The 21,864-nt window shown below is 34.6% G+C and overlaps 1 protein-coding gene across 7 annotated transcripts in view; it reads left to right on the top strand.

Annotated features, from left to right (window-relative positions):
* Positions 1-410: 410 nt before the first annotated feature.
* ERBIN (erbb2 interacting protein) overlaps positions 411-21,864 on the top strand; it is a gene marked incomplete at both ends in the record, with an annotated part of 68,314 nt that continues 46,860 nt past the window's right edge. For 6 of the 7 annotated variants that reach the window (XM_079703564.1, XM_079703567.1, XM_079703566.1 and 3 more), the window contains 5 exons: positions 420-608; positions 3,053-3,170; positions 17,424-17,502; positions 18,976-19,065; positions 21,173-21,229. In XM_079703564.1, coding sequence (XP_079559690.1) covers positions 420-608; positions 3,053-3,170; positions 17,424-17,502; positions 18,976-19,065; positions 21,173-21,229 — 533 coding nt within the window. Of the gene's footprint in view, positions 609-3,052; positions 3,171-17,423; positions 17,503-18,975; positions 19,066-21,172; positions 21,230-21,864 lie in introns of all 7 variants that reach the window. The other variant, XM_079703568.1, reaches the window with a different exon arrangement.

The raw sequence follows: 21,864 nt of genomic DNA, 5'->3' as shown, positions 1-21,864 counted from the left end.
TGTCTGTTGCTTCGTTTGCAAATATTTTCTCCCATTCTGAGGGTTGTCTTTTCATCTTTTTTATGGTTTCCTTTGTTGTGCAAAAGCTTTTAAGTTTCATTAGGTCCCATTTGTTTATTTTTGTTTTTACTTTCATTACTCTGGGAGGTGGGTCTATATGCTTATAGAAGCATGTAATTGGTTACTTAATGGATCGTTTTGTGAAGTACAGAAGTGCTTGAGTTTAATTTGAAGTTCACTATATATAAAATTTATAGTAAAGCAATGTTAAATGCATTCTATTTAGTGTGTGTTGGGGAGGAGATATTTATCTGTGATATGTAAACTGAGAATTGAATTGGAATAATTTGTTTTGAAAAATTGTTATAATACATGTTTTTACTAAATTTAGTTTTGTTTGTATATTGCAGTGTCTAAAAATGACTACAAAACGAAGTTTGTTTGTGCGGTTGGTACCATGTCGTTGTCTACGAGGAGAAGAGGAGACCGTCACTACTCTTGATTATTCTCATTGCAGTTTGGAACAGGTTCCCAAAGAGATTTTTACTTTTGAAAAAACTCTGGAGGAGCTCTACTTAGATGCTAATCAGATTGAAGAGCTTCCAAAGGTATGTTAATCCAGTCTTTCAAGAATTGCCTTTGGTTATTTTTATGCCTAGAAATATGATATTCCCAATGTTGCCATAATGCTGCATATATATATATATATATATATATATATATATATATATACATATACATATATATGCAGCATTATTTCCCCTTTTTTTGGTTTAATTTCACCTTAGGGTGTGCAACATGACGCCAGTTTTCTTAAATAGAATTTTTAACCTTTATCTCTTCAAGTTAATTGCTTAAATACTTGTGCAAATAATTTAAAATTTTGTATTTAATTCCAGTACCTTAGCCACTAAGGTAGACAATAAGACTGCACAATTTCTGCAGCCAATAGATTTAACTAGACAAAGAATTGAAATTAATGTTTTTCTAGTTTTCCTGAGACATTGATCTACATTATAATTATTGAGGATAAATTGTCCTTTCAGTTATCACATCAGAATTTTGCTTTTTAACAGCTCTGTAGAGGTAGTATTCTGTTTTCCCCATTTCAGTTTATTTGGAAAAGTTTTGGAGGACTTAACGTTTCTGAAATGTAGGAGCAACTAGCAGGAGAAAATAGGTTTGTTGCCATGAATCATCATCTCACATTAACAACTTCTTTGCTAAAATTTTTTAGTGGCGACTACTTTTTTTTCCTTAAATTCTAACCCGTCTTCATCCTCTACTCAGTTTCTTATTGTTATGTGGAAAGCTACGATAGTTTTGTCAGAGAGCTTTACCACCCACACAGCAGTGGGTTTCAAGCTGTGGATGAAGACTCATTAGTGGCTTATAAAAATCAATTTAATATATGGGGCATTTCCAAATAATGAACTATTATTTGGACTGGCAGATTTAGAAAATAAAAAATACAGGATACCCAATTAAATTACACTTTTCAGATAAACAGTGAATAATTTTTTAGTATAGGTGTATCTCATGCAGTATATAGAACATACTTTAACTAAAAAATTATTGTTTATCTGAAATCCAAGTTTAATCAGGAATCTTTGTATTTTATCTGGCAACCTTAACTGTCATAGAGTAGAAAATAAAGAGGATTGCATGTATCTATTGTAACTTAAAGTATTTGTTTTAGATTTGTGTGTGTGTATATATACATACTGGATGGCAGCAGTGTTTTGAAAAAGGTTTTCTCTGGATGGCCAGTAGTAAAATCATTTTGAAAGCAGTGCTATCCAAGATTGTCTTATAAAGAAATCTGTATATAGATGTGGATAAAATATTAAAGGTTGTGGGTTGCATGTTCATGAATTTCTCCCCTAAGTTGTAATAGGGTGCTTTGTAATTGACTGTTCCCTTGTATATTGTTTTTCAGCAAGTAATTTATCTTCCTTAGCTAGTTCTCCTAGAGAAAATGGAAGACTAAAATTAGTCCCTTTTTCTAATCACCACCAGCAAGGGGTCTCAGTCTCGGGACTGTGTTGAAAAGAGAGACGCTTGCTATGATAGTGAAAATAACTGAATCACTTATCATGCCTAGCAATTTTCCATTTTTGGAAGAATGCTCTTCTTAAATAGGACTTATTCAGCACCATCCTGTGCACAGTTTTGTTTTTTTCTAAAGACTCTTCTTTTTTGGAATAATTTTAGATTCACAGCAAAATTAAGAGGAAGGTATAGAGATATCCCCACACATGGATGGCCTCCACCCTTATCAGCATCCCCCACCAGAGTGGTACCAGAGTGGTTAAACCACCAGAGTAGTTAAAACTGATGAACCTATGTTGAAAAATCATAATCACCCAAAGTTCATAGTTTACATTATGATTTGCTCTTGTTGTTGTGCATTCTGTGGGTTTGGACAAATATATAACGACACGTATTCATCATTATGCTGTCAAACAGAGTATTTTCAGTGCCCTAAAAATCCTCTATGCTCTGTACAGTTTTTTGGTATGGGGCTTAGAAGTAGCCCATTTACTTACTGCTTTTGGTTAAATATATTTTGGTCACATTTCATTATTGTGATTTTAGCATAACAGTATATTTGCTCCCTTATTTATTTTGTGCTCCCAAATCAGAATTCTATATTTTAAGTCATTTAAAATCAGTTGTACATATTTGAATTTAATTTATATAAACTTTCATTTTGGAATAAGGATGCTTGGATTACAAGATCCAAAGTTTACCATATTTAACAGCCGCTTATTTTTTATGATCTTAGCGGAAAATACACCATATACTTATTTTCACTAAGTGCATTTCACCCAGGGCAGAAGTGTGAGGATATAAATCATTCTGAGTAGTCCCATTGTGTTCGGATCCATAACAGCATAAAATAATAAGAGATCTTCCCTGTTATTTGTGTAGGTATAACTCATTCAGTTTTAATGACATTAATAATATTTGTTTGTGTAAAGGTTAATAAATGAAATATTTAAGGAAACTTACGGAATAATCAAAATCCTTCTCTACCTTGTTTCAACAGCAACTTTTTAACTGTCAGTCTCTACACAAACTGAGTTTGCCAGATAATGATTTAACAACATTACCAGCATCTATTGCAAATCTCATTAATCTCAGGGAACTGGATGTCAGCAAGAATGGTAAGATTTTTTTCCCCCTAACTTTTTGTACTTGGGAACATGTTATATTATTAAAATTTCTATTGTGTTTTAGCAAATAAAAAGAGAATTAAAAAGTCAGATTATAATGCACTATCATAATTAGCTTTCATATATATATAAATGATCTATGAGAACTTAAAGGCAGAGAGTAAGTATAAACAATTTTAAATGACTGTTTAATTAAAATGCTGTGGGTAAATGCATGTACATATTTATATATCCTTATATCTTTTTTAATAGATATTTACAGCCCTGTTTGTGATGGTGAGAAACTAGTAACAACTAACTGTAATGTCTGTTGTTGCTTACATAATTTAATGCATCCATAAGAGTGGAGTGTAATGTATCTCCATCAATACTGACATAAAATATTCACAGTGTAGTGGTTAAAGGTTAAAAAAAAAAGTTGTGCAACATAAACGAATTGAACATCAACATATATTTATTGAGAGACCACTCTGTGCCAAATACTTTATTAGGAGTTGGATTACAATTAATGATGAAAAGTAAAAGCACATGGTCACTGTTCTCCTGGGGCACACAGTCTTGGTTTTGTTTGTTTAGTTTGATAAACATTGAAGAAAGTATGGAAGATATATTCCAAAATGTTAAGTGCTTACCTTGGAGGGAGAGAGAAGTAGACACTTGAAAATTTTAGAATGAGCATATATTCCAATATATTGGAATAATATTGGAATAAGCATTTCCCAAGAGCAAGGAAATCCTTATACATAACCACAATATCATTATCATGCTCAAGAAATTTGACATCACATTTTCCCTGTTGCCTAACAATGCCCTTTTTAGCTATTTGCTTACCCTACCCCCACCTTCAAGTTAAAGATCACATATAGCATTCAGTTGTGTCTCTTTGATCTTTCAAAACCAGGAACAGTTTGCCCATGTTTTTGTGTTATTGTCATTTTTGTAGAGTTCGGGTCAGTTGGTTTTTAATTTGTGTGAGTTTTCTTCTCATGATTTTATTTTAGGTTGAATAAATTTCCTCAGCTTGAAACTTCTCTTTAAGGGCAGTTTGAAATTTGTTTCCATTCCTTGTACTTAATAGAGTGGCAAGTATTGCTTGATAAATTCCAGAGTAAATGAACTTGATCCATTACATTGTGCTCTGCATATGCTGACAGTTAAGTAGCGTTATAGAACTTCGGAACTGTTGTGACATTACAAGTCATCAAGTGTAACCTTCCACTCCAAAGGGGTATCTTTTCTACTTTTTGGTCTTTTAAAATGAGAGATGTTAAGGTGTAAGGAAAGAGACCTGAAATAATCTGGGTGTTATTGATAAAACTCTATGCACCTGGGAAAGGCTAGTAACCCATGTAACTAGTCTTCATGATATGAAACTATTACTTGGCTCAATAATGAACACGCTTACATATATCCTCCTGAAAATGCACTAACTCCAGACTTATTACTCTAAATTGAGAATGGTGCAATTATGGCCCTGCAGCATCATTAAATTAATATCTTAGACTTTCATGCAACTTCTTGAAGAATAATGTGTTTGAGTTAAGACAACCTATTGAACTGTAGTGTTTCTCTTTTTTTTCATTCTAGTTTCAACAGTTCCTTCTTGCTTATATTGAAAACCTGCTTTGTACAATTGTGTCAGCTTGTGTTTTTGAGTAGTTGAAGATAATTTCTATGTGACCAAAAGATTTAGGATAAGCACTTAAATATTCTGCCCTGAAAGAGAGTGGCTTTAGTAATTGTTGCCAACAAAACCTTACAATTTATTTTCATTAAAAATTAAGTTGATTTATCTGTTCTTTTCTTCTCTTTCTGTGTGATCTCATCTGTTTTTTAAATGGCAAAATCAGTCCCTTGCCTTTTACTTGTTTTTTTTTTGTTCTCTTTTTGGTCTTAAACTGATGTCTAAATGCAACCGCATTTCATTGATGGTAAAAAAAGCTAGTGAGGAGAGACAAGAAACTATGATAATGTTGGAACCATTACCTTGACTGATAAAAATTATTGTATTCCTAATTCCTAATCTGATAGTCATCATTACAACTGATGTAATTAACCCACTTTACTTTTAGAGAGTTGAGATTATTTTAATTAACTTGTAATATGTAACCCTAAAGTGTATGTTTATACAAGTCTATGTTATTTATTTATTGGCTGTGTGTTGTGGCTTGTGGCGTCTCAGTTCCCCGACCAGAGATTCAGCCCAGGCCATGGCAGTGAAAGCCTAGAATTCTAACCTCTAGGCCACCAGGGAACTCCAGCCACGTTACTGAAAACGAGAAAATAGCATGCATATTATAGTTGATGTGGTTGGTTATGAGAAATTTGAGTTTTGCTAGTTGCATATTTGATTAAGTAACAACTTGCTTAAAGGATAGCACACTAAATGAAAGTAGTGTTTATCAGATTTTGGAAGTATTAAAATTACATTTAGTATTAAGATGACCACTATATTAGAGATGGATGGGAGTTTCATCTTATATTCTGAATGAGAAAATTGAACTACTCCTAAATTTTTTCTCTATTACAACATCTCATCATGTTAAATCTTGCATAAGATGCTTTAATCTTGTATCCAAGCTCTACTATTTTTTCCTTTTAGGTGTTTTTATCAGTTCAATCTAATAATATACTCTAATCGATGCTTCTCTGTTTATTTGCCCTGTTGTTATATTGGGGAATTAATCTCATTCTCGGTTAGACTATACATAATGTTATCAATATTACCACTTCCCGTCTTGCCTCATGAGACTGGCGACTAAATTGTGGACTAGTCTGTGTATAGGATGTATATAAATTTGAGGTATTAATATTTGTCTTCATTTTGTATGGAATTCTTTTTTTATCATTTATATTCTATGATAAAACTAGAGTGTTATTTTATGAGTCTTAATTTGCTCTTTCCTTTCATGTCTAAGGTTTTGATTTGTTGTTAGCTTTTTAAAGAAATGAAAAGCTCACCAAGGTGCTATTCCAAGCCATTGCAGATAGCAACTGGTGTTAGAGAAATTATCAGCCGTTGTGTTCAAATGGCCTGTCTTCTTGAGAAGACCAATAGGGATGATGATTAAAACAATTTGCCAAAGGGGTTGATAGAGAAAACTGATGGAGAGGAGAGAGAAAAGAAATAAAGACTCTCTAGTTGTTAATTCTCTCTATATAAGCACACTGATTAAAAGCTAGGAATTGTAAGGCAAAGAAACCAGAAAGAGTAGCTCAGATCTTTTTTTCTGATATGGGAATGCTAGAGAGGTTAATTAGGCCTTTTTTAAAAAATCGAGTCCAAAAGTCCAGAAAAAATGGGTTGAAAGTTTGTGGGTCAGTACAGAAAGCAGTTCCTTGAACCTGAGAAAATCTGATGATTGGGGACAAAATGTTGGAAAAGCCTCTTCACTTTAAGTTCAAAGAAGTTATATTGATTACAGGGGAAATTATAGATTGCTGGGGAAGTCACTATTTTTCTCTGTGTTTTAAAATTTCTAAAATTGCTAATTTGCTTAATAGTTAATGTTTAAGTTCAGCTGTTTTAATAAATCAGCTTATTTAAGATAATCAAAGAAGAAAAACCATGTGTTAAACTGACATGGAACTTAAAAAATGTAGGCTGGTAATCACTGGTCACTGCTAAGTGTGTTGTTAATGTAGACTCTAAGTGGGGTGTGCAGTCACTGTGCCTTGCCATAGGCCTTACCATTCACTGTGTTATAACTGATCCAAACCATACACCTGTTATCCCCTAGCCAATATAATCATCTGCGTTTGCAGTTTCTCCTAATCATCTGAGTTTGCAGTTTCTCCTTTAGCCTGTTTTGACTGGAACTCAGTGTTACATTCTGTACTATTTAATTACCTTAGCTTTTAAAATACAGAAGCCACTAAGTAAGGAGCCACTATTAACTTATATTGTACATTTAGGGCATTGGAGGAGTGTTGATGCCCTCCAAACAGTGATCACGAGGATTACATGTGATTGAGCCATAGGGATGGAAGGGGAGTCTCAGGGGGTGCTAAAAGACTTATTATAGGATTTGGGCTTCTACTTGGTGATTGGAAGAAGGTTTAAGAATATGAGGGTTTGCTATGGATGGAATGCTGTCAAGAAGTAGGAGTAATTCTGTGATTGAGAATATTAATAAATCTCATCTATAGGGAGGGCAGATTAGAGCAAGGCTAAAACTATAATCAGTAAAAAAGCAGCTGTCACTCATTAGGATAAGGGGTGGCTTGGACAAGGTTTATATTTTATCTTTGTCAAGACATGATTACAAATTTGCTTTTGTCTTGATCTGTCATGGTTAAAGAATGGCCTCGTCTAACATTGGTATTCAGTGAAATTGCTTAGTTCAACAGGAAAATGCCAAGGCCTCCCTTTGAATGCAGCTTGTTCATAGTAAGACAAGGACTAGCTCATAGTGCAAGACCAGTTCCTAGATTTCAGGAGGTATTTTCTCTTTCTCAGCAGTAAAGGGAGAACTCTTCTGTAACCAAAATAGATTAATATGAGAAGGATAGCCATGTTTTATAGTATCTTCATTTTATTGCATTTTAGCAGGAGTCAAATTCTTATAAAAAGAGTATATGACAAAGAAGGAACACTATTGAAGTTAAGGGAGAATGAAAAAGGAACAGGTAGCTGAAATTGTTAGAGAATTAAGAAGTAGCTCATGATAAAATTCAGGTTCTGCATACTTCATGTACGAGGATAAAAAGAGTTCTCTTTGGAGACAAGCTAACAAGCATTGAGGGTAGGCCTCATTGAGAAAGTGGCTTGAGCAAGGACTTGAGGAAGTGAGGAAGTTAGCCATGTAGATTTCTAAGGTAAGAATGTACCAGAAAGAAGAAACAGCCAGTGTAAAGTTTATAAGGTGTGAGTATCCATAGCATGTATGAGAAACAGAAAGCTATGGTAGCTAAAATATAGTGAGCAAGATGGGAGTGTGATAGGAATAGAGGTCAGAAAGGTAGGGATTTGGAGCAGCAGATAATGTAGAGCCTGGTAGGCATTTGTACGTACTTTGACATTTACTCTCAGTGAAATGGAATCATTTGGAAGAGTTTGAGTCAGGTCATTTCAGAGCATGAAATGACTTGCATTTTAAAGGTTTACTCTGGTTATGTGTAGAAACAGTATGGTACAAGGGTGAAAAGTAACCAGTTTAGGTGCTATTTCAGTTGCCTCTAGTGATAGGGGTGGAAGTAGTGAGATGTAGACAGACTCTAGATACATTTGAAGGTTGAGTCAACAAGATTTCATGATGGTTTGGATGTGGGATGTGAGATAAGAGTCAAGAATGATCTCAGTGGTATTGGTCTGTGCATGTGGAAGGATAGAGTGCTGCCAGCTGAGATGGGGACATATCTGGGACTCGTAATTTTTAGTGGAAAAAAATCAGGGGCTCATTTTTGGACATGTTACATTTAAGATAAGATATCCAGATGTTCATAGGGATTTGGAGTTCAGTCGAAAGGGAAATGTGCTAGCTATACATATTTGAGAATTGCCAGCATGTAGATGGTATATACAGCCTGAGATTAGATACAGTCCACAAGGCCATGAATATGAAAGAGGGCTAAAGAACGAGCCCTGGTGGCAACCCAACATTAAGAGATCTGGAGGAAGGAGAGAAAGGTACAAAAGATACTGAGAAGGAACACTACTGAGGAAGGAAGGAAGCCAATAGAATGAAAATATTTATTTTTCTTGCTACATTTTAGCTTTCAAGAAAAGGAACTCTGTATATTTGCTGAATAATATAGAGAATAAGTAATTTCAGTTCGAGACATGTTTTATTTAAGGTACCTAACCAGTACCTAAAGGACATTTGAAAATTCTTATTTGGAGTTAAGGAGAGAGGAGGGAACCGGAGATACAGACTTGGAACCTGAACATATATATGATAAGAATTGAAATCACAGTGAATACATTGCTAGCAATTTGTAAAAGCAGGAAACCAGTGAGTACTTCAAAACTACTTGCTTAGGAAAAAATTACTACCATGTATCTGAAATTAGAGTTACTATTTCATAGATACTGATTGGTTAATTTTTATAAACCACATGCTATGAAATAAAGTACTTTAAAATTTGAAAAATATGAAGTATATGTGGAAGATGATATAAGCATTACTGTCCATTAAAAATTTAAATTGCAGAAGTCTAACATAGAACTCTTTTTTTTTTTTTAATAAATTTATTTATTTATTTATTTATGGCTGTGTTGGGTCTTCGTTGCTGCACGTGGGCTTTTCTCTGGTTGTGGCGAGCGGGCACTACTCTTCGTTGCGGGCCCAGGCTTCTCACTGCGGTGGTTTCTCTTGTTGCGGAACATGGGCTCCAGGCGCACAGGCTTCAGTAGTTGTGGCACACGGGCTCAGTAGTTGTGGCTCTCAGGCTCTAGAGCTCAGGCTCAGTAGTTGTGGTGCACAGGCTTAGTTGCTCTGTGGCATGTGGGATCTTCCCAGACCAGGGCTCGAACCCGTGTCCCCTGCATTGGCAGGCGGATTCTTAACCCACTGTGCCACCAGGGAAGTCCTAGAACTCTTAAAATTATCCGTATAAAATTTTAGGTCAGTAGAACATACTGTAGTCTTTGGTCTTTTTCTCCTTAGATAGACTTTATCATGTACTAAAAATATTACAGCTCTTAGAATAATGTCATTTACATAGACTATTTCAAGATACATTATAGACTTTAATAAAAACCAGTGAAATGATATGTAAAGCTGAGTATGAAAATGAAGTCAGGCTCTAATGAGGACAGTGTAGAATGTCCTCCTCCCACCTTCCCTCTAGATGTGGAATTTTTTTTTTTTTTTAAGTATATGATAAGAATTATTCACCACAACCAAGTGGGACTCATTCTGGGCATTCACGTTTGATATTTGAAAATAAATCAGTGTTATTCAACACATCAATAGACATATAATGAACTTGGTAATTCCATTCCTTGGTGTTTACTCAAGAGAAATATGAAATACATGTCATTTGAAATTAAATATAGTGATTTTTTTTTAAAGTTCATTGCACCTTTTTCATAATTATTGAAACCTCCTTCCTTTTTTTGCCCTATTCTTCAGTGTCTCCCACATCTACCATGGGTGCCCTGCTGCTGTCAGATATTCCTTAGGGCCTGCCACCTAGGAGAGTTATTTTAATGTACCCTCAGTAGAATTATCACTTGAGGCAAATTATTTGTTAGTTGAAGAACTGATAAGAATTTAACTCCTAAATTTATAGGATTCAGTAACACTAAATATTTTGTATGTAAATAAATGAGAGAAAAGAAAGAAGAAAAATTAGTGTAAAAAATATCGATGTTATTATTAGCGGGTAAGTCAAATTTAACGAGTTGTTGTACAAAAGTACAGTATACTAAGTAGTTACACGTGTTTAGAATAGAGAATTGAGTCAGCCTAAATAAGACCTATTAGCAGTAATATAAGAAGCATACAGATACTATTAAATAATTCATTGTATAAATGCCCTAAAATATATATTTGAAGCGTTAAATGTGCTGGTAAAGGAATGCTTTGTAGATCAGTTGTTCCATTTTGGGGACTTGTAATAGGGTTGTCAAGTTTTTATTTCAGCATTAAGAAAATTCCTATCCCTCATTCCCTCCAAAAAGCAACATCTCTCACATCCCTATTACCATAATTTTATTTAAAACTGACTTCTCACCCAAAAGAAAATGAATGCTATAAAGCCACTAAAGTTTAAAACTTACATGAAATGAAAAATTTCCAAAATCAACTCAAGAAGAAATAGAAAACTGAAAATACTAAATCAAATTAGTGGTCAGAAAAACGGTTAGACCTAATTTTAGGGAAAAGTTGGACCAAACCTTCATGGAATGGGACAATCCTTAATTTATAAAATCTATTCTAGAGATTAGAAAGGGAGGAAAGTACTTGACTCAGTTTATAAGGGTAATAAAACTTTAATAACAGAAATGGATAAAGACTGTTTAAATTAAAATGTTGGAAATCCTCTGCTGGGATGACAGGAGTGGCTCTGCTGTAGATCTCATCCTCTGTCAGGCTAGCCCAGGCATCCCAGGCATGTCCTCATAGGACAGTTAGGGGAACCTGAGATCTAGTGGAAATTAGGCAGGGCTTTTTTAAACCCTTGATTTCATCAATTGTGTTAACATATTAGTGGCCAAACCAAAACAGATGGCTGAGCCCAGAATCAGGATTAGGGAAATTATACTTCGCATTTTGTTGGGAGGAGCTGGTACATCACATTCAGAGAGTGGTGATAGGGAGTAGTGAGTGGTCATTAATGTAATCCATCTATCACATATATCTAGAAATAAACTTAACAGAAAATGTGCAGCATGGGCTTCCCTGTGAGCCATGGCCGCTGAGCCTGCGCGTCCGGAGCCTGTGCTCCGCAATGGGAGAGGCCACAACAGTGAGAGGCCTGTGTACCGCAAAAAAAAAAAAAAAAATGTACAGTATGATCTAAACAGGAAGACATAAAACTATGGAATAGATCAGTAGAAGAGGGTAACAGAAAAGACTGCCCAGAAACATAACCATGGAATGTGACACACAAAAATTCCTCTACAAATGGAATATGACACACAGAAATGCCTCTACAAATCAGTGGAATAAGGAAAACAAATATTTCATAAGTGTTGGCACAGTGTTTTTATATGGGAAATAGTAAAAACAAAGAGAACCTTACTTCACAGTATATACTAAAATAAATTGCAGATTAAGTAATATGAAAAACAAAAATTACAATTATTAGAAAATGTAGAAAAATATTTTTACGACTTTGGAGTAGGAAAGATGTCTTATTCGAATATTAAAAGCACAGCAGTAAAGGAATGAAATTTCTCCATGACAAAATATAAAGTAAAAATTCATGACAGGCTGTGAGAAAACATTTGATATACTAGTATTTCTAAAGAATGCTTACAATCAGTAATTAAAAGAATCCAATAAAAAATGTGCAGTGAACAGAGAACTCAAAGAAGAAGAAAGAAAAATGATCAGTAGGAAGCAATGCAAGCATCTATCAGCAGATGGATAGAGAAGACGTGTTTTATACATATGTGTGTGTGTGTGCATGATGAAATATTAATCAGCCGTAAAAAGGAATGACATTCTGACATTTGCAGCAATGTGGATGGAGCTAGAGTTTTTTGTTTTTTGGGTTTTTTTTTGCTGTGACATGCGGCATGCAGGATCTTAGCTCAATCTTAGTTCTCCGACCGGGGATCAAACCCATGCCCCCTGCAGTGGAAGCGCAGAGTCTTAACCACTGGACCACCAGGGAAGTCCCTTTTTTAAGAGATTTTTTAAGTTCAAGTATAGTTGATTTACAGTGTTGTGTTAGTTTCAGTTGTACAGCAAAGTGATTCAGTTATACATATACATTTGTATGTGTGTTTATATGTAAGTGTGTGTGTGTGTATATATACATATTCTTTTTCAGATTTTTTCCCTTGTAGCTTATTACAAAAAATCTATTTCTGTTTTGAATATAAGTTCATTTGTATATTTTTTCTTTTTCTTAAAGATTCCACATATAAGCGATATCATATGATATTTGTCTTTTTCTATCTGTCTTCATTTAGTATGATAATCTCTAGGTCCATCCACGTTGCTGCAAATGGCCTTATTTCATTCTTTTCTATGGCTGAGTAATATTCTATTGTATATATGTACCACATTTTTATCCATTCCTCTGTCGATGGACATTTAGGTTGCTTCCATCTCTTGGCTATTGCAAATAGTGCTGCAGTGAACATTGGGTTGCATGTATCCTTTTGAATTATAGTTTTCTCTGGATATATGCCCAGGAGTGGGATTGCAGGATCATATGGTAACTCTATTTTTAGTTTTTTAAGGAACCTCTGTGCTGCTCTCCATAGTGGCTGTACCAATTTACATTCCCACCAACAGTGGAGGAGGGTTCCTTTTTCTCCACACCCTCTCTGGCATTTTTATGTAGACTTTTTCATGATGGCCGTTCTGACCCATATGAGGTGATACCTTATTGTAGTTTTGATTTGCATTTCTCTAATAATTAGCGATGTTGAGTCTTTTCATGTGCCTTTTGGCCATCTGTATGTCTTCTTTGGAGAAATGTCTGTTTAGATCTTCTGCCCATTTTTTGATTGGATTGTTTGTTGTTTTTTAATATTGAGCTGTATGAGCTGTTTATATATTTTGGAGATTAATCCCATTATCAGTCGTATTGTTTGCAAATATTTTCTCCCATTCTGTGGGTTGTCTTTTTTGTTTTGTTTATGGTTCCCTTTGCTGTGAAAAGCTTTTTAAGTTTAATTAGGTCCCGTTTGTTTGTTTGTTTGTTTGTTTATTTTTTGCGGTGCGTGGGCCTCTCACTGCTGTGGCCTCTCCCATTGCGGAGCACAGGCTCTGGACGCGCAGGCTTAGCGGCCATGGCTCACGGGCCTAGCAGCTCTGCAGCATGTGGGATCTTCCTGGACCGGGGCACGAACCTGTGTCCCCTGCATCGGCAGGCGGACTCTCAACCACTGCGCCACCAGGGAAGCCCCACCATTTGTTTATTTTTGGTTTTAGTTCCATTACTCTAGGAGATGGATTCAAAAAGATATTACTGGGCTTCCTTGGTGGCGCAGTGGTTGAGAGTCCGCTTGCCGATGCAGGGGACACGGGTTCGTGCCCCGGTCTGGGAAGATCCCACATGCCGTGAAGTGGCTGGGCCTGTGAGCCATGGCCGCTGAGCCTGCGCATCCGGAGCCTGTGCTCCGCAACGGGAGAGGCCACAACAGTGAGAGGCCCGCTTACTGCAAAAAAAAAAAAAAAAAAAAAAAAGATATTACTGTGATTTATGTCAAAGAGTTTTCTGCCTATGTCTTCCTCTAGGATTGTTATACCATCTGGTCTTAATTTAGGTCTCTAATCCATTTTGAGTTTGTTTTTGTGTATGGTGTTAGAGAATGTTCTAATTTTTTTCTTTTACATGTAGCTGTCTAGTTTTCCCAGCACCACTTATTGAAGAGACTGTCTTTTCTCCATTGTATATTCTTGCCTCTTTTGTTGTAGATTGATTGACCACAGGTGTGTGGGTTTATTTCTGGGCTTTCTACCCTGTTCCTTTGATCTATATTTCTGTTTTTGTGCCTGTACCATACTGTTTTGATTACTGTAGCTTTGTAGTATGGTGTGAAGTCAGGGAGCTTGATTCTTCCAGGAAGGAGAACGGGACTAGATAGGGGCATGAGATTAGGAAATATGATCTACTATGTATAAAATAGATAAGCATCAAAGATATATTGTACAGCACAGGGAATTATAACCATTGCCGTGTAATAACTTTTAATGGAGTATAATCTGTAAAAAAATACTGAATCACTATACTGTACACCTAAAACTTACATAATGTTGTGAATCAGCTGCACTTCAATTGAAATAGATCATTAAACACATGAAAATGTGTTCAGCATCTCTAGGAAATACCAGGAAAATATCTAGTTTTAATTAGTATTTCTGTTATTTCTGGTGAGGTTCAACCCCTTATACTAGCAAAAAGTAGAGACATCATCAAATGTCAACAAGAATATAAATAGGTACTGTAGTATGAAAATTGATATTACCACCCTGGGAAAGAATTTGGATGTTATCTAGTGACACTGATAACTATGTGCCATGTCCTATTCCAGTAGTGAACAAGAGAGGCAAAGATTCTCCCCTCACAGAGCATGTACTCTTAGTGGTGCCTGATAAGCAAACTTCTAAAAATAGGTAAATATATGTTAATCTGCTTTACATTGTCCCATGTATCCCTGGGTTTTCATATATTTTTTCCCCCTCTATGTTTCAGAATGGCTCTTTTCTGTTGCCATGTCTTCCTGTCTCTCTGACATGTTCTCCTACAGTGACTAATCTTTTAATCCTGTCCTTTGGATTTTTCATTCACATATTGTATTTATCACTTGTAAAGTTTCTATTTCTTACATTTAATCTTTTCCTCCCCGTTTTGTTCATTTTTTCCCTTTAAGTACAATAGCTGTTTTAAAGTCCTTTTTTTGTTAATATTGTTATCTAAGTAGAGAGAATAATACAGTAAACCTGATGTGCCTACCAACCAGCTTCAAAATTTATCAGTATGTTATAGTTTCATTTATACCTCCTGTTTTGCCACCTCTGATTATTTTAAGGCAAATCAGACAACCTCTTTCATGTATAAATATGTTAAGATGAAACTCTCTATTATCACACTTAAAAAAAGAGAACCAGCTAACAGTAATTCCTTAATATCATTAGATATCCATCAGTGTTAACATATTCTGATTTGAAGCTTTACATGAACTCTGTAAATTCCAACAAAAGTTCCTTAAACTAAAATTGAAAAAAAAAAAAAAAGAATCGTCTTGAAACTGTTAGGGAAATTGAATTTTAATAAAACAACAATGATAAAACCTTTCCTTAAGGAATCATTAAGCCCCGATTTTTTTAATTGAAATTTTTATTGAGATAATTGTAGATTCACATGCAGTTTTAAGAAACATTACAGAGTGGTACTCTTGTATTTGTCACCTAGTTTCCCCCAATGGTAATGTTTGCAGTTATTGTAGAATAGTAATAATATTGACATTAATACAGCCCCCCAGTCTTACTCAGATTTTTCCAGTTTTGTGTGTGTGTGTGTGTGTGTGTGTGTGTGTGTGAAGTAGGTTTGGCTATTTACCACAGTCAGTTCTCTTTGATCTCCTCTTACCTGGGTAGTTGTTCAGTTTTTCTTTGTCTTTATCTTTTTAAACCCGGAGAGTTTTGAAGATTACTGGCCAGGTGTATAGGATTTCCCTTAATTTGGATTTGTTTGATGTTTGCTTATGGTTCAATTCAGGTTGGGTGTTTGGGGCAGGAACACAACAGTAGATGCTGCACCCCTTCTCAGTGCGTCTTAAGATTAGTTGCCCCGTGATGATGCTGTTAACTGCTGATGCTAACTTTGAAACAGTTTAAGTGGTGCCTATGAGATTTCTTCACTTTTTCCCCCCTCTTAAAATTAATAAGTATTTTGGGGAGAGAAACTTTGAGACTATATAAATGCATACTGTTTTTCTTCATTCTTTAACCCACTAATTTTAGCATCCATTGATGAGTTTTGACTGATCAGTTATTACTGTAATACTTGCCAGTTGATGATTTTGTATCATTCATTTTTCATTATCTGAAATTCTATACTTGGGCACTGTAGTAAACTTGCTTAGGATCATACGTCAATGAAGTTGAAAGAGCTATAAATGATCCTTTAGTGTCAGCCCCTTTGATATACATGTTATGTTAGTGGAGGAGTGAGTCTTATAACACAGAATTTTTTGAATATTTTTTAAAGTTATTAATTCGCATTCCTCTAGTCTAGATTAGAACAGTACTACTTAAAGTTTCTCTATGGATTGTTGCTAGTTCACAAATTATTGTTGCTATATTTTTGCTAAGATAAGTTGAAGAGATAAGATTAAGTGCTAAGAAACTTCTACCAAAATTTGACTTGTCACATTTGTGTTGTATTTTACAGAAGTATTTGTGTACGACTGCGTCAGGCATATCCACTGGCATATCTGATACATATTTTCTACCTCTTCTGTCTTCAGCTTTGCTTTCAGCTTTGTTATCCTGTATGTATTAGGGACCAGCTCAGTCTGGAGCCCAGCAATTAAGAAGTAATGCCTCTTTTTATACACACTACTATATAAAAAATAGATAACCAATAAGAACCTACTGTATAGCACAGGGAACTCTTCTTAATACTCTGTAATGACCTATATGGGAAAAGAATCTAAAAAAGAGTAGATATATATATATGTATCACTGACTTATTTTACTCTACAGCAGAAACTGACACAACATTGTAAATCAACTATACTCCAATAAAAATTTTTTAAAAATTAATGCCTCTTTTTATATGAAAAAACAAAGAATGCTTAATTGTTCTGAATTTTGTGTCCTTAATACCACATAGAGAAGGCACTGATTTTCAGAAGAGCTGGGAGAAGGAAAGGAAGGCAAAACTAAACAAGATAATTAGCAGTAGTCATAAAGAGGCAAAAGAGCGAAGAGAAATTGTTGTACAGATGGTTCTGTTCGTTTGATGTTGGTGTTGTCAGTTTATCAAGAATCTGCTCAGTTGGTAAATTTTGAATCTGAAAAGTGTACATTAATTATTAATATCATTATGATTTTTTCCTTTGTAATAGATTCTTTTCACTTGATCATTGATTATTTGTTCATTTTCTAGGAATACAGGAGTTTCCAGAAAATATAAAAAATTGTAAAGTTTTGACAATTGTGGAGGCCAGTGTAAATCCTATTTCCAAGTGAGTTCTCTGTTGAATTAAAAGTTACCTTTGTGAATAAAGCAAGTATGATATAGTAGAATATTACTTTCTACATTTTAATGAACAGTTAATACCAGTCTGAAATCTGCACAAAATTTTAGTTAGATTAAAAAGGAGCCTTTTAATTACTCCTTCTAACTCCATATATTACAGAGGTAAATTTGACATCCATACAGATAAGGCAAGTGCTTTTCCCCAAGTCTCACAGATAGTAAATGTCAGAAATGAGACTAGAATCCAGGTCTCCTAGCTCAGTGTTACTTGCACAATATAAAAATGTCTTCACCTGCAAATCCAATGTGTGTGGCATACTCAAACTTTTGAAAAGAATAAAAGAAACCAAAAGGTCAAAAAGGTAAAAACAACAAAAAAAGGGAATAGCCATGTGATTGGTTATACTATATACCAGAGGTCACATATATTCTTTTATGATGGTAATGGCTTTAAGCAGAATGCTTTCTTAGCACCAAAGCTGTTAAATTTTGCAAAAATGTAATGATGAAGCAAAAGGTGAATAGTGTGAAGCATAGCTTAGTATAGCTAAGTTGAAAGTTGAAACCAGCTTTCACATAGTACAGTATTGTATTTAACGAGTTTTTCCAAACATAGGCAAACATGTAAAGGACAAACATGTAAAGATGATGTTCTACCTTCATCTGAAAATACTGCTCTAGCATCAAGTTCTAGATTTGTAATTTCTTTTGTAAGCCAGAGGAAATAAAAGTAAAGCTACTTACAGGTTTTTAAATTATCTTAAATGTCATTCAGCTTTTAATATTATTTCTTTCCATTTGGTAATTACAAAATTATACAATCTTTATTTGATTATTTAGGGACCAAATATTGAAATTGAAAATAATCTAAACCAGTGTTTCTCAAATAGGGACTGTTTTGCTCTTACGGCTATTTGGGAAATTCTAGAGACATTTTTTGGTTTTCACAACTTGTGGTGGTGGACAGTGCTGCTGGCTTCTAGTGGGTCAGAGGCTAGGGTTGCTGTTAAACATCCTACAATGCAGAAGACAGCCTCCTGACAACACAGAATTATCCAGCCCCAAAAGTCAATACTGTCAAAGTTTAGAATTCTTTGTCTAGTCCTTTGGATTGGTGTTAGATAAGGTGAATTTCAAGAGTGTCTGCTGGTATACCATAGTCATGGCCTGAATACATTTCTGTGTGTTGTGGCTCATTCATGGTTGACTGTTATGTGCAGATTTTATCTTATTGGGACAAATATTGCCTCACTTTTAAAAAATGATGAAGGTGTAAACATTGAAACAGGTAAGTTATTATAAAAGGCAAATCTCAATTTGAGGATCACTCATAAAAGTGAAGAGGTGACTGTTATCTATTAAGAACATGTGTTGGTTAGACAGTTTCTTAGACAGATTTTAATAAGAGACTAAAATTCTGTATATGAATTAAATTTAAACTCTGGTTTATTTTACATAGGCTTCCTGATGGATTTTCTCAGCTGTTAAACCTAACCCAGTTATATCTGAATGACGCTTTCCTTGAGTTCTTGCCAGCTAATTTTGGCAGGTAAGTTACAGTTTCTTCTAAAACCGTCTCTTGTTTGCTCTTGTAAAGTTTACAAAACTACAAGTTGCTTTAGTAATACTATTAATTACAGTTTCATAGGCTCTTCTTTTGTAATTATTTCCAAGCATTGTAGTTTTTATAGTTTCTTTAGAACTTGTTATTTTGTCTTGGAATTTATTTTCCCAAGTAGAAATAAGCAGTGAAAATTTAAAAGAAAAACGTAATTTAACACTTGGTTTTAAAGTATGTAAAAATAGGGAGTTTATTTAAATCGGGATAATTTTTGCATATTTGAGATAAAATGCTTTATTCTTAGCACTTACACATTTTTAAAAATCATCTAATTATTGGTTTATCTGTCTTCACTGGAATCAAAGTTCTGGAGAAAAGAAAAATGTGTTTCTGGGGTCCACCCCATTGCTCCCTGCTTGAACTTCTTGTCATACTGTAGTCCCTGAATAATTTTTCTAATGGAAAAATGAATTAGTAAATGAACAATAGGTATCAAATTATTACTGTTAAGATTAATTGCTAGAGAAAATGCTATCCAAATACATGTAAATATGGTAGTCATCTTTTTGTCTTGAAGACAAAAACCATATGATCTCACTTGTATGTGAAATCTTAAAAAACCCACCAAAACCCCAAGCTCATAGATACCAGAGAAAAGATTGGTGGTTGCCAGAGGTGAGGGGGCAGGGGTGGGCAAAATGGGTGAAGGTGGTCAAAAGGTACAAACTTCCAGTTATAAAATAAACAAATCATGGGGATGTAATGTACAGCATTGTGACTGTAGTTAACCATACTGTATTGTGTGGTATTTGAAAGTTTCTAAGAGAATAGATCTTAAAAGTTCTCATCTCAAGAAAAAAAAATTTTTTGTAACTGTGTATAGTGACAGATGTTAACTAGACTTTTTGTGGTGACCATTTCACAATATAGTTGACCCTGGAACAATGCATGGATTAGGGGTGCTAATCTTCCACACAGTCAAAAATCCGCATATGACTTATAGTTGGCCCTCCATATCTGTAGTTCCTTAGTATCCAAGCTTCCAAATCCACAGATTGAACCAACCACAGATCATGTGGTACCATAGTATTTACTGTTGAAAAAAATCTCTGTATAGGTGGATTCGCACAGTTCAAACCCATGTTGTTCAAGGGTCAGCTATGGGCTGGCTTCAGCTCAAGCGGTTACTCTGTCGCATTGGAATTCTGATGCCTATGTTGTTCAAGGGTCAACTGTACATACAAATATCGAATCATTATGTTGTACACCTGAAACTAACAATGTTGTTTGTCAATTGTATTTCAAAAAAGAAAAAAGAATTTTGGGTGTCGTTGCAGCCCAGTGACTGTCCTATGGGAACCACATTATAATGCTTTATATATTTACATACATACACACATATATGTATGTATGTACACACATACATGTATATACACACATGTGTGTATGTGTATACATATATGCATGTCATGTACTTGTCAGATTTCTCTTCTGTATCTGGTATTTGGACCACTTTTTAAAATTGAAATGTTTTTGACATGTAACACTGTGTAAGTTTAAAGTATACAGCCTGCTGACTTCATAAGTTGTATGTTGTAATATGATTGCTGTTGTAGCATTAGTGAGCACCTCTGGACCAGTTCATCTGCTCATTTATCCTCTAATTTTATTGGAATGTGCGTCACTGAAGTGCCAGAGGATTTTCTCCTTTTCCATGTCCCCTTGTGTTTCTTTATTTTTCTCTCTCAGAGCTCAACCCTAGAGTTAAATTATTGTTCTCTAATCTACTAATGACTAATAATCTGGGAAGGTTTTTCCAGAAAAATGCATGAAGTTTGTTAGAATGGATATTAGGGGGCAGTTATTTTGTGCTTTGGATACGTCAAGAAGTGTTTATCCCCCCCCCATTAATTCTGAGGAGCAAAATAGTCTTTTCTTCCTTTATATTTCTGTGTAATTTTTAATACAATATTCTGCACGTTGTAATTACACAATAAATATTGGTTGCTTTAAAATTTTAGAGGATTGCATTAATTTGTTAATTAAATTCTTTATCTTTGTCATACATGCTTGATTTATTTTATTTGTTTTGCAGATTAACTAAACTCCAGATATTAGAACTTAGAGAAAACCAGTTGAAAATGTTGCCAAAGTAAGTAAAGGTGCTATCCTTTGTGAAATTTAGTTTAGAATTTTAAATTCTTAAATCCTTAGAGAAATATTAACTTTTTAATATCTAAAATGTGAGTGCAAATTATTTTAAAAGACTGACATTTGTGGTCTTTGTATATTAATTAGTGGTGTTCAATATAAAAATCTGTATATCTGTTGGTATTTAATAGTGATTTCATAGTTTTCTGGAACTCAGTCTCGTGTGACAAAAGTCAGAATAATAAGTATGTAAAGCCCGCCTGAGTCCCAAATTAAGATCCCCGTTCCTATACTAGAGCTCTTACATAGTACTCATTAGATTCATAAGGTCTTCATGTAAAGTCTGGTAACTCTTAAGTTTTCAGAACTTGTTTGGTTTTAGTCTGTTGTAAATTGGAAATGGGATGGAGGGCCCCCTACTGGTAAGCTAACATCAAGAGGAGATGGCAGTCCAAGAGCAAATAAGATAAAACTAAAACAGATAAACAAACCCAAAATGCACTGGTCTATGTCCATTTATTGAAGAAATGTCTTAAAACACCCTGATTCACTGCTGCATTTTTACAGTTTAGGTAATGGCAAACTACAGACTGGTTAAATCTGTCCCAGAGCCTACTTTTTGTAAATAGTTTCACC

The sequence above is a fragment of the Hyperoodon ampullatus genome (genome assembly GCF_949752795.1).
Source record: "Hyperoodon ampullatus genome assembly, chromosome: 4".
Lineage (NCBI taxonomy): Eukaryota > Metazoa > Chordata > Mammalia > Artiodactyla > Ziphiidae > Hyperoodon > Hyperoodon ampullatus.
This window is presented reverse-complemented; position numbering and strand designations above follow the sequence as displayed.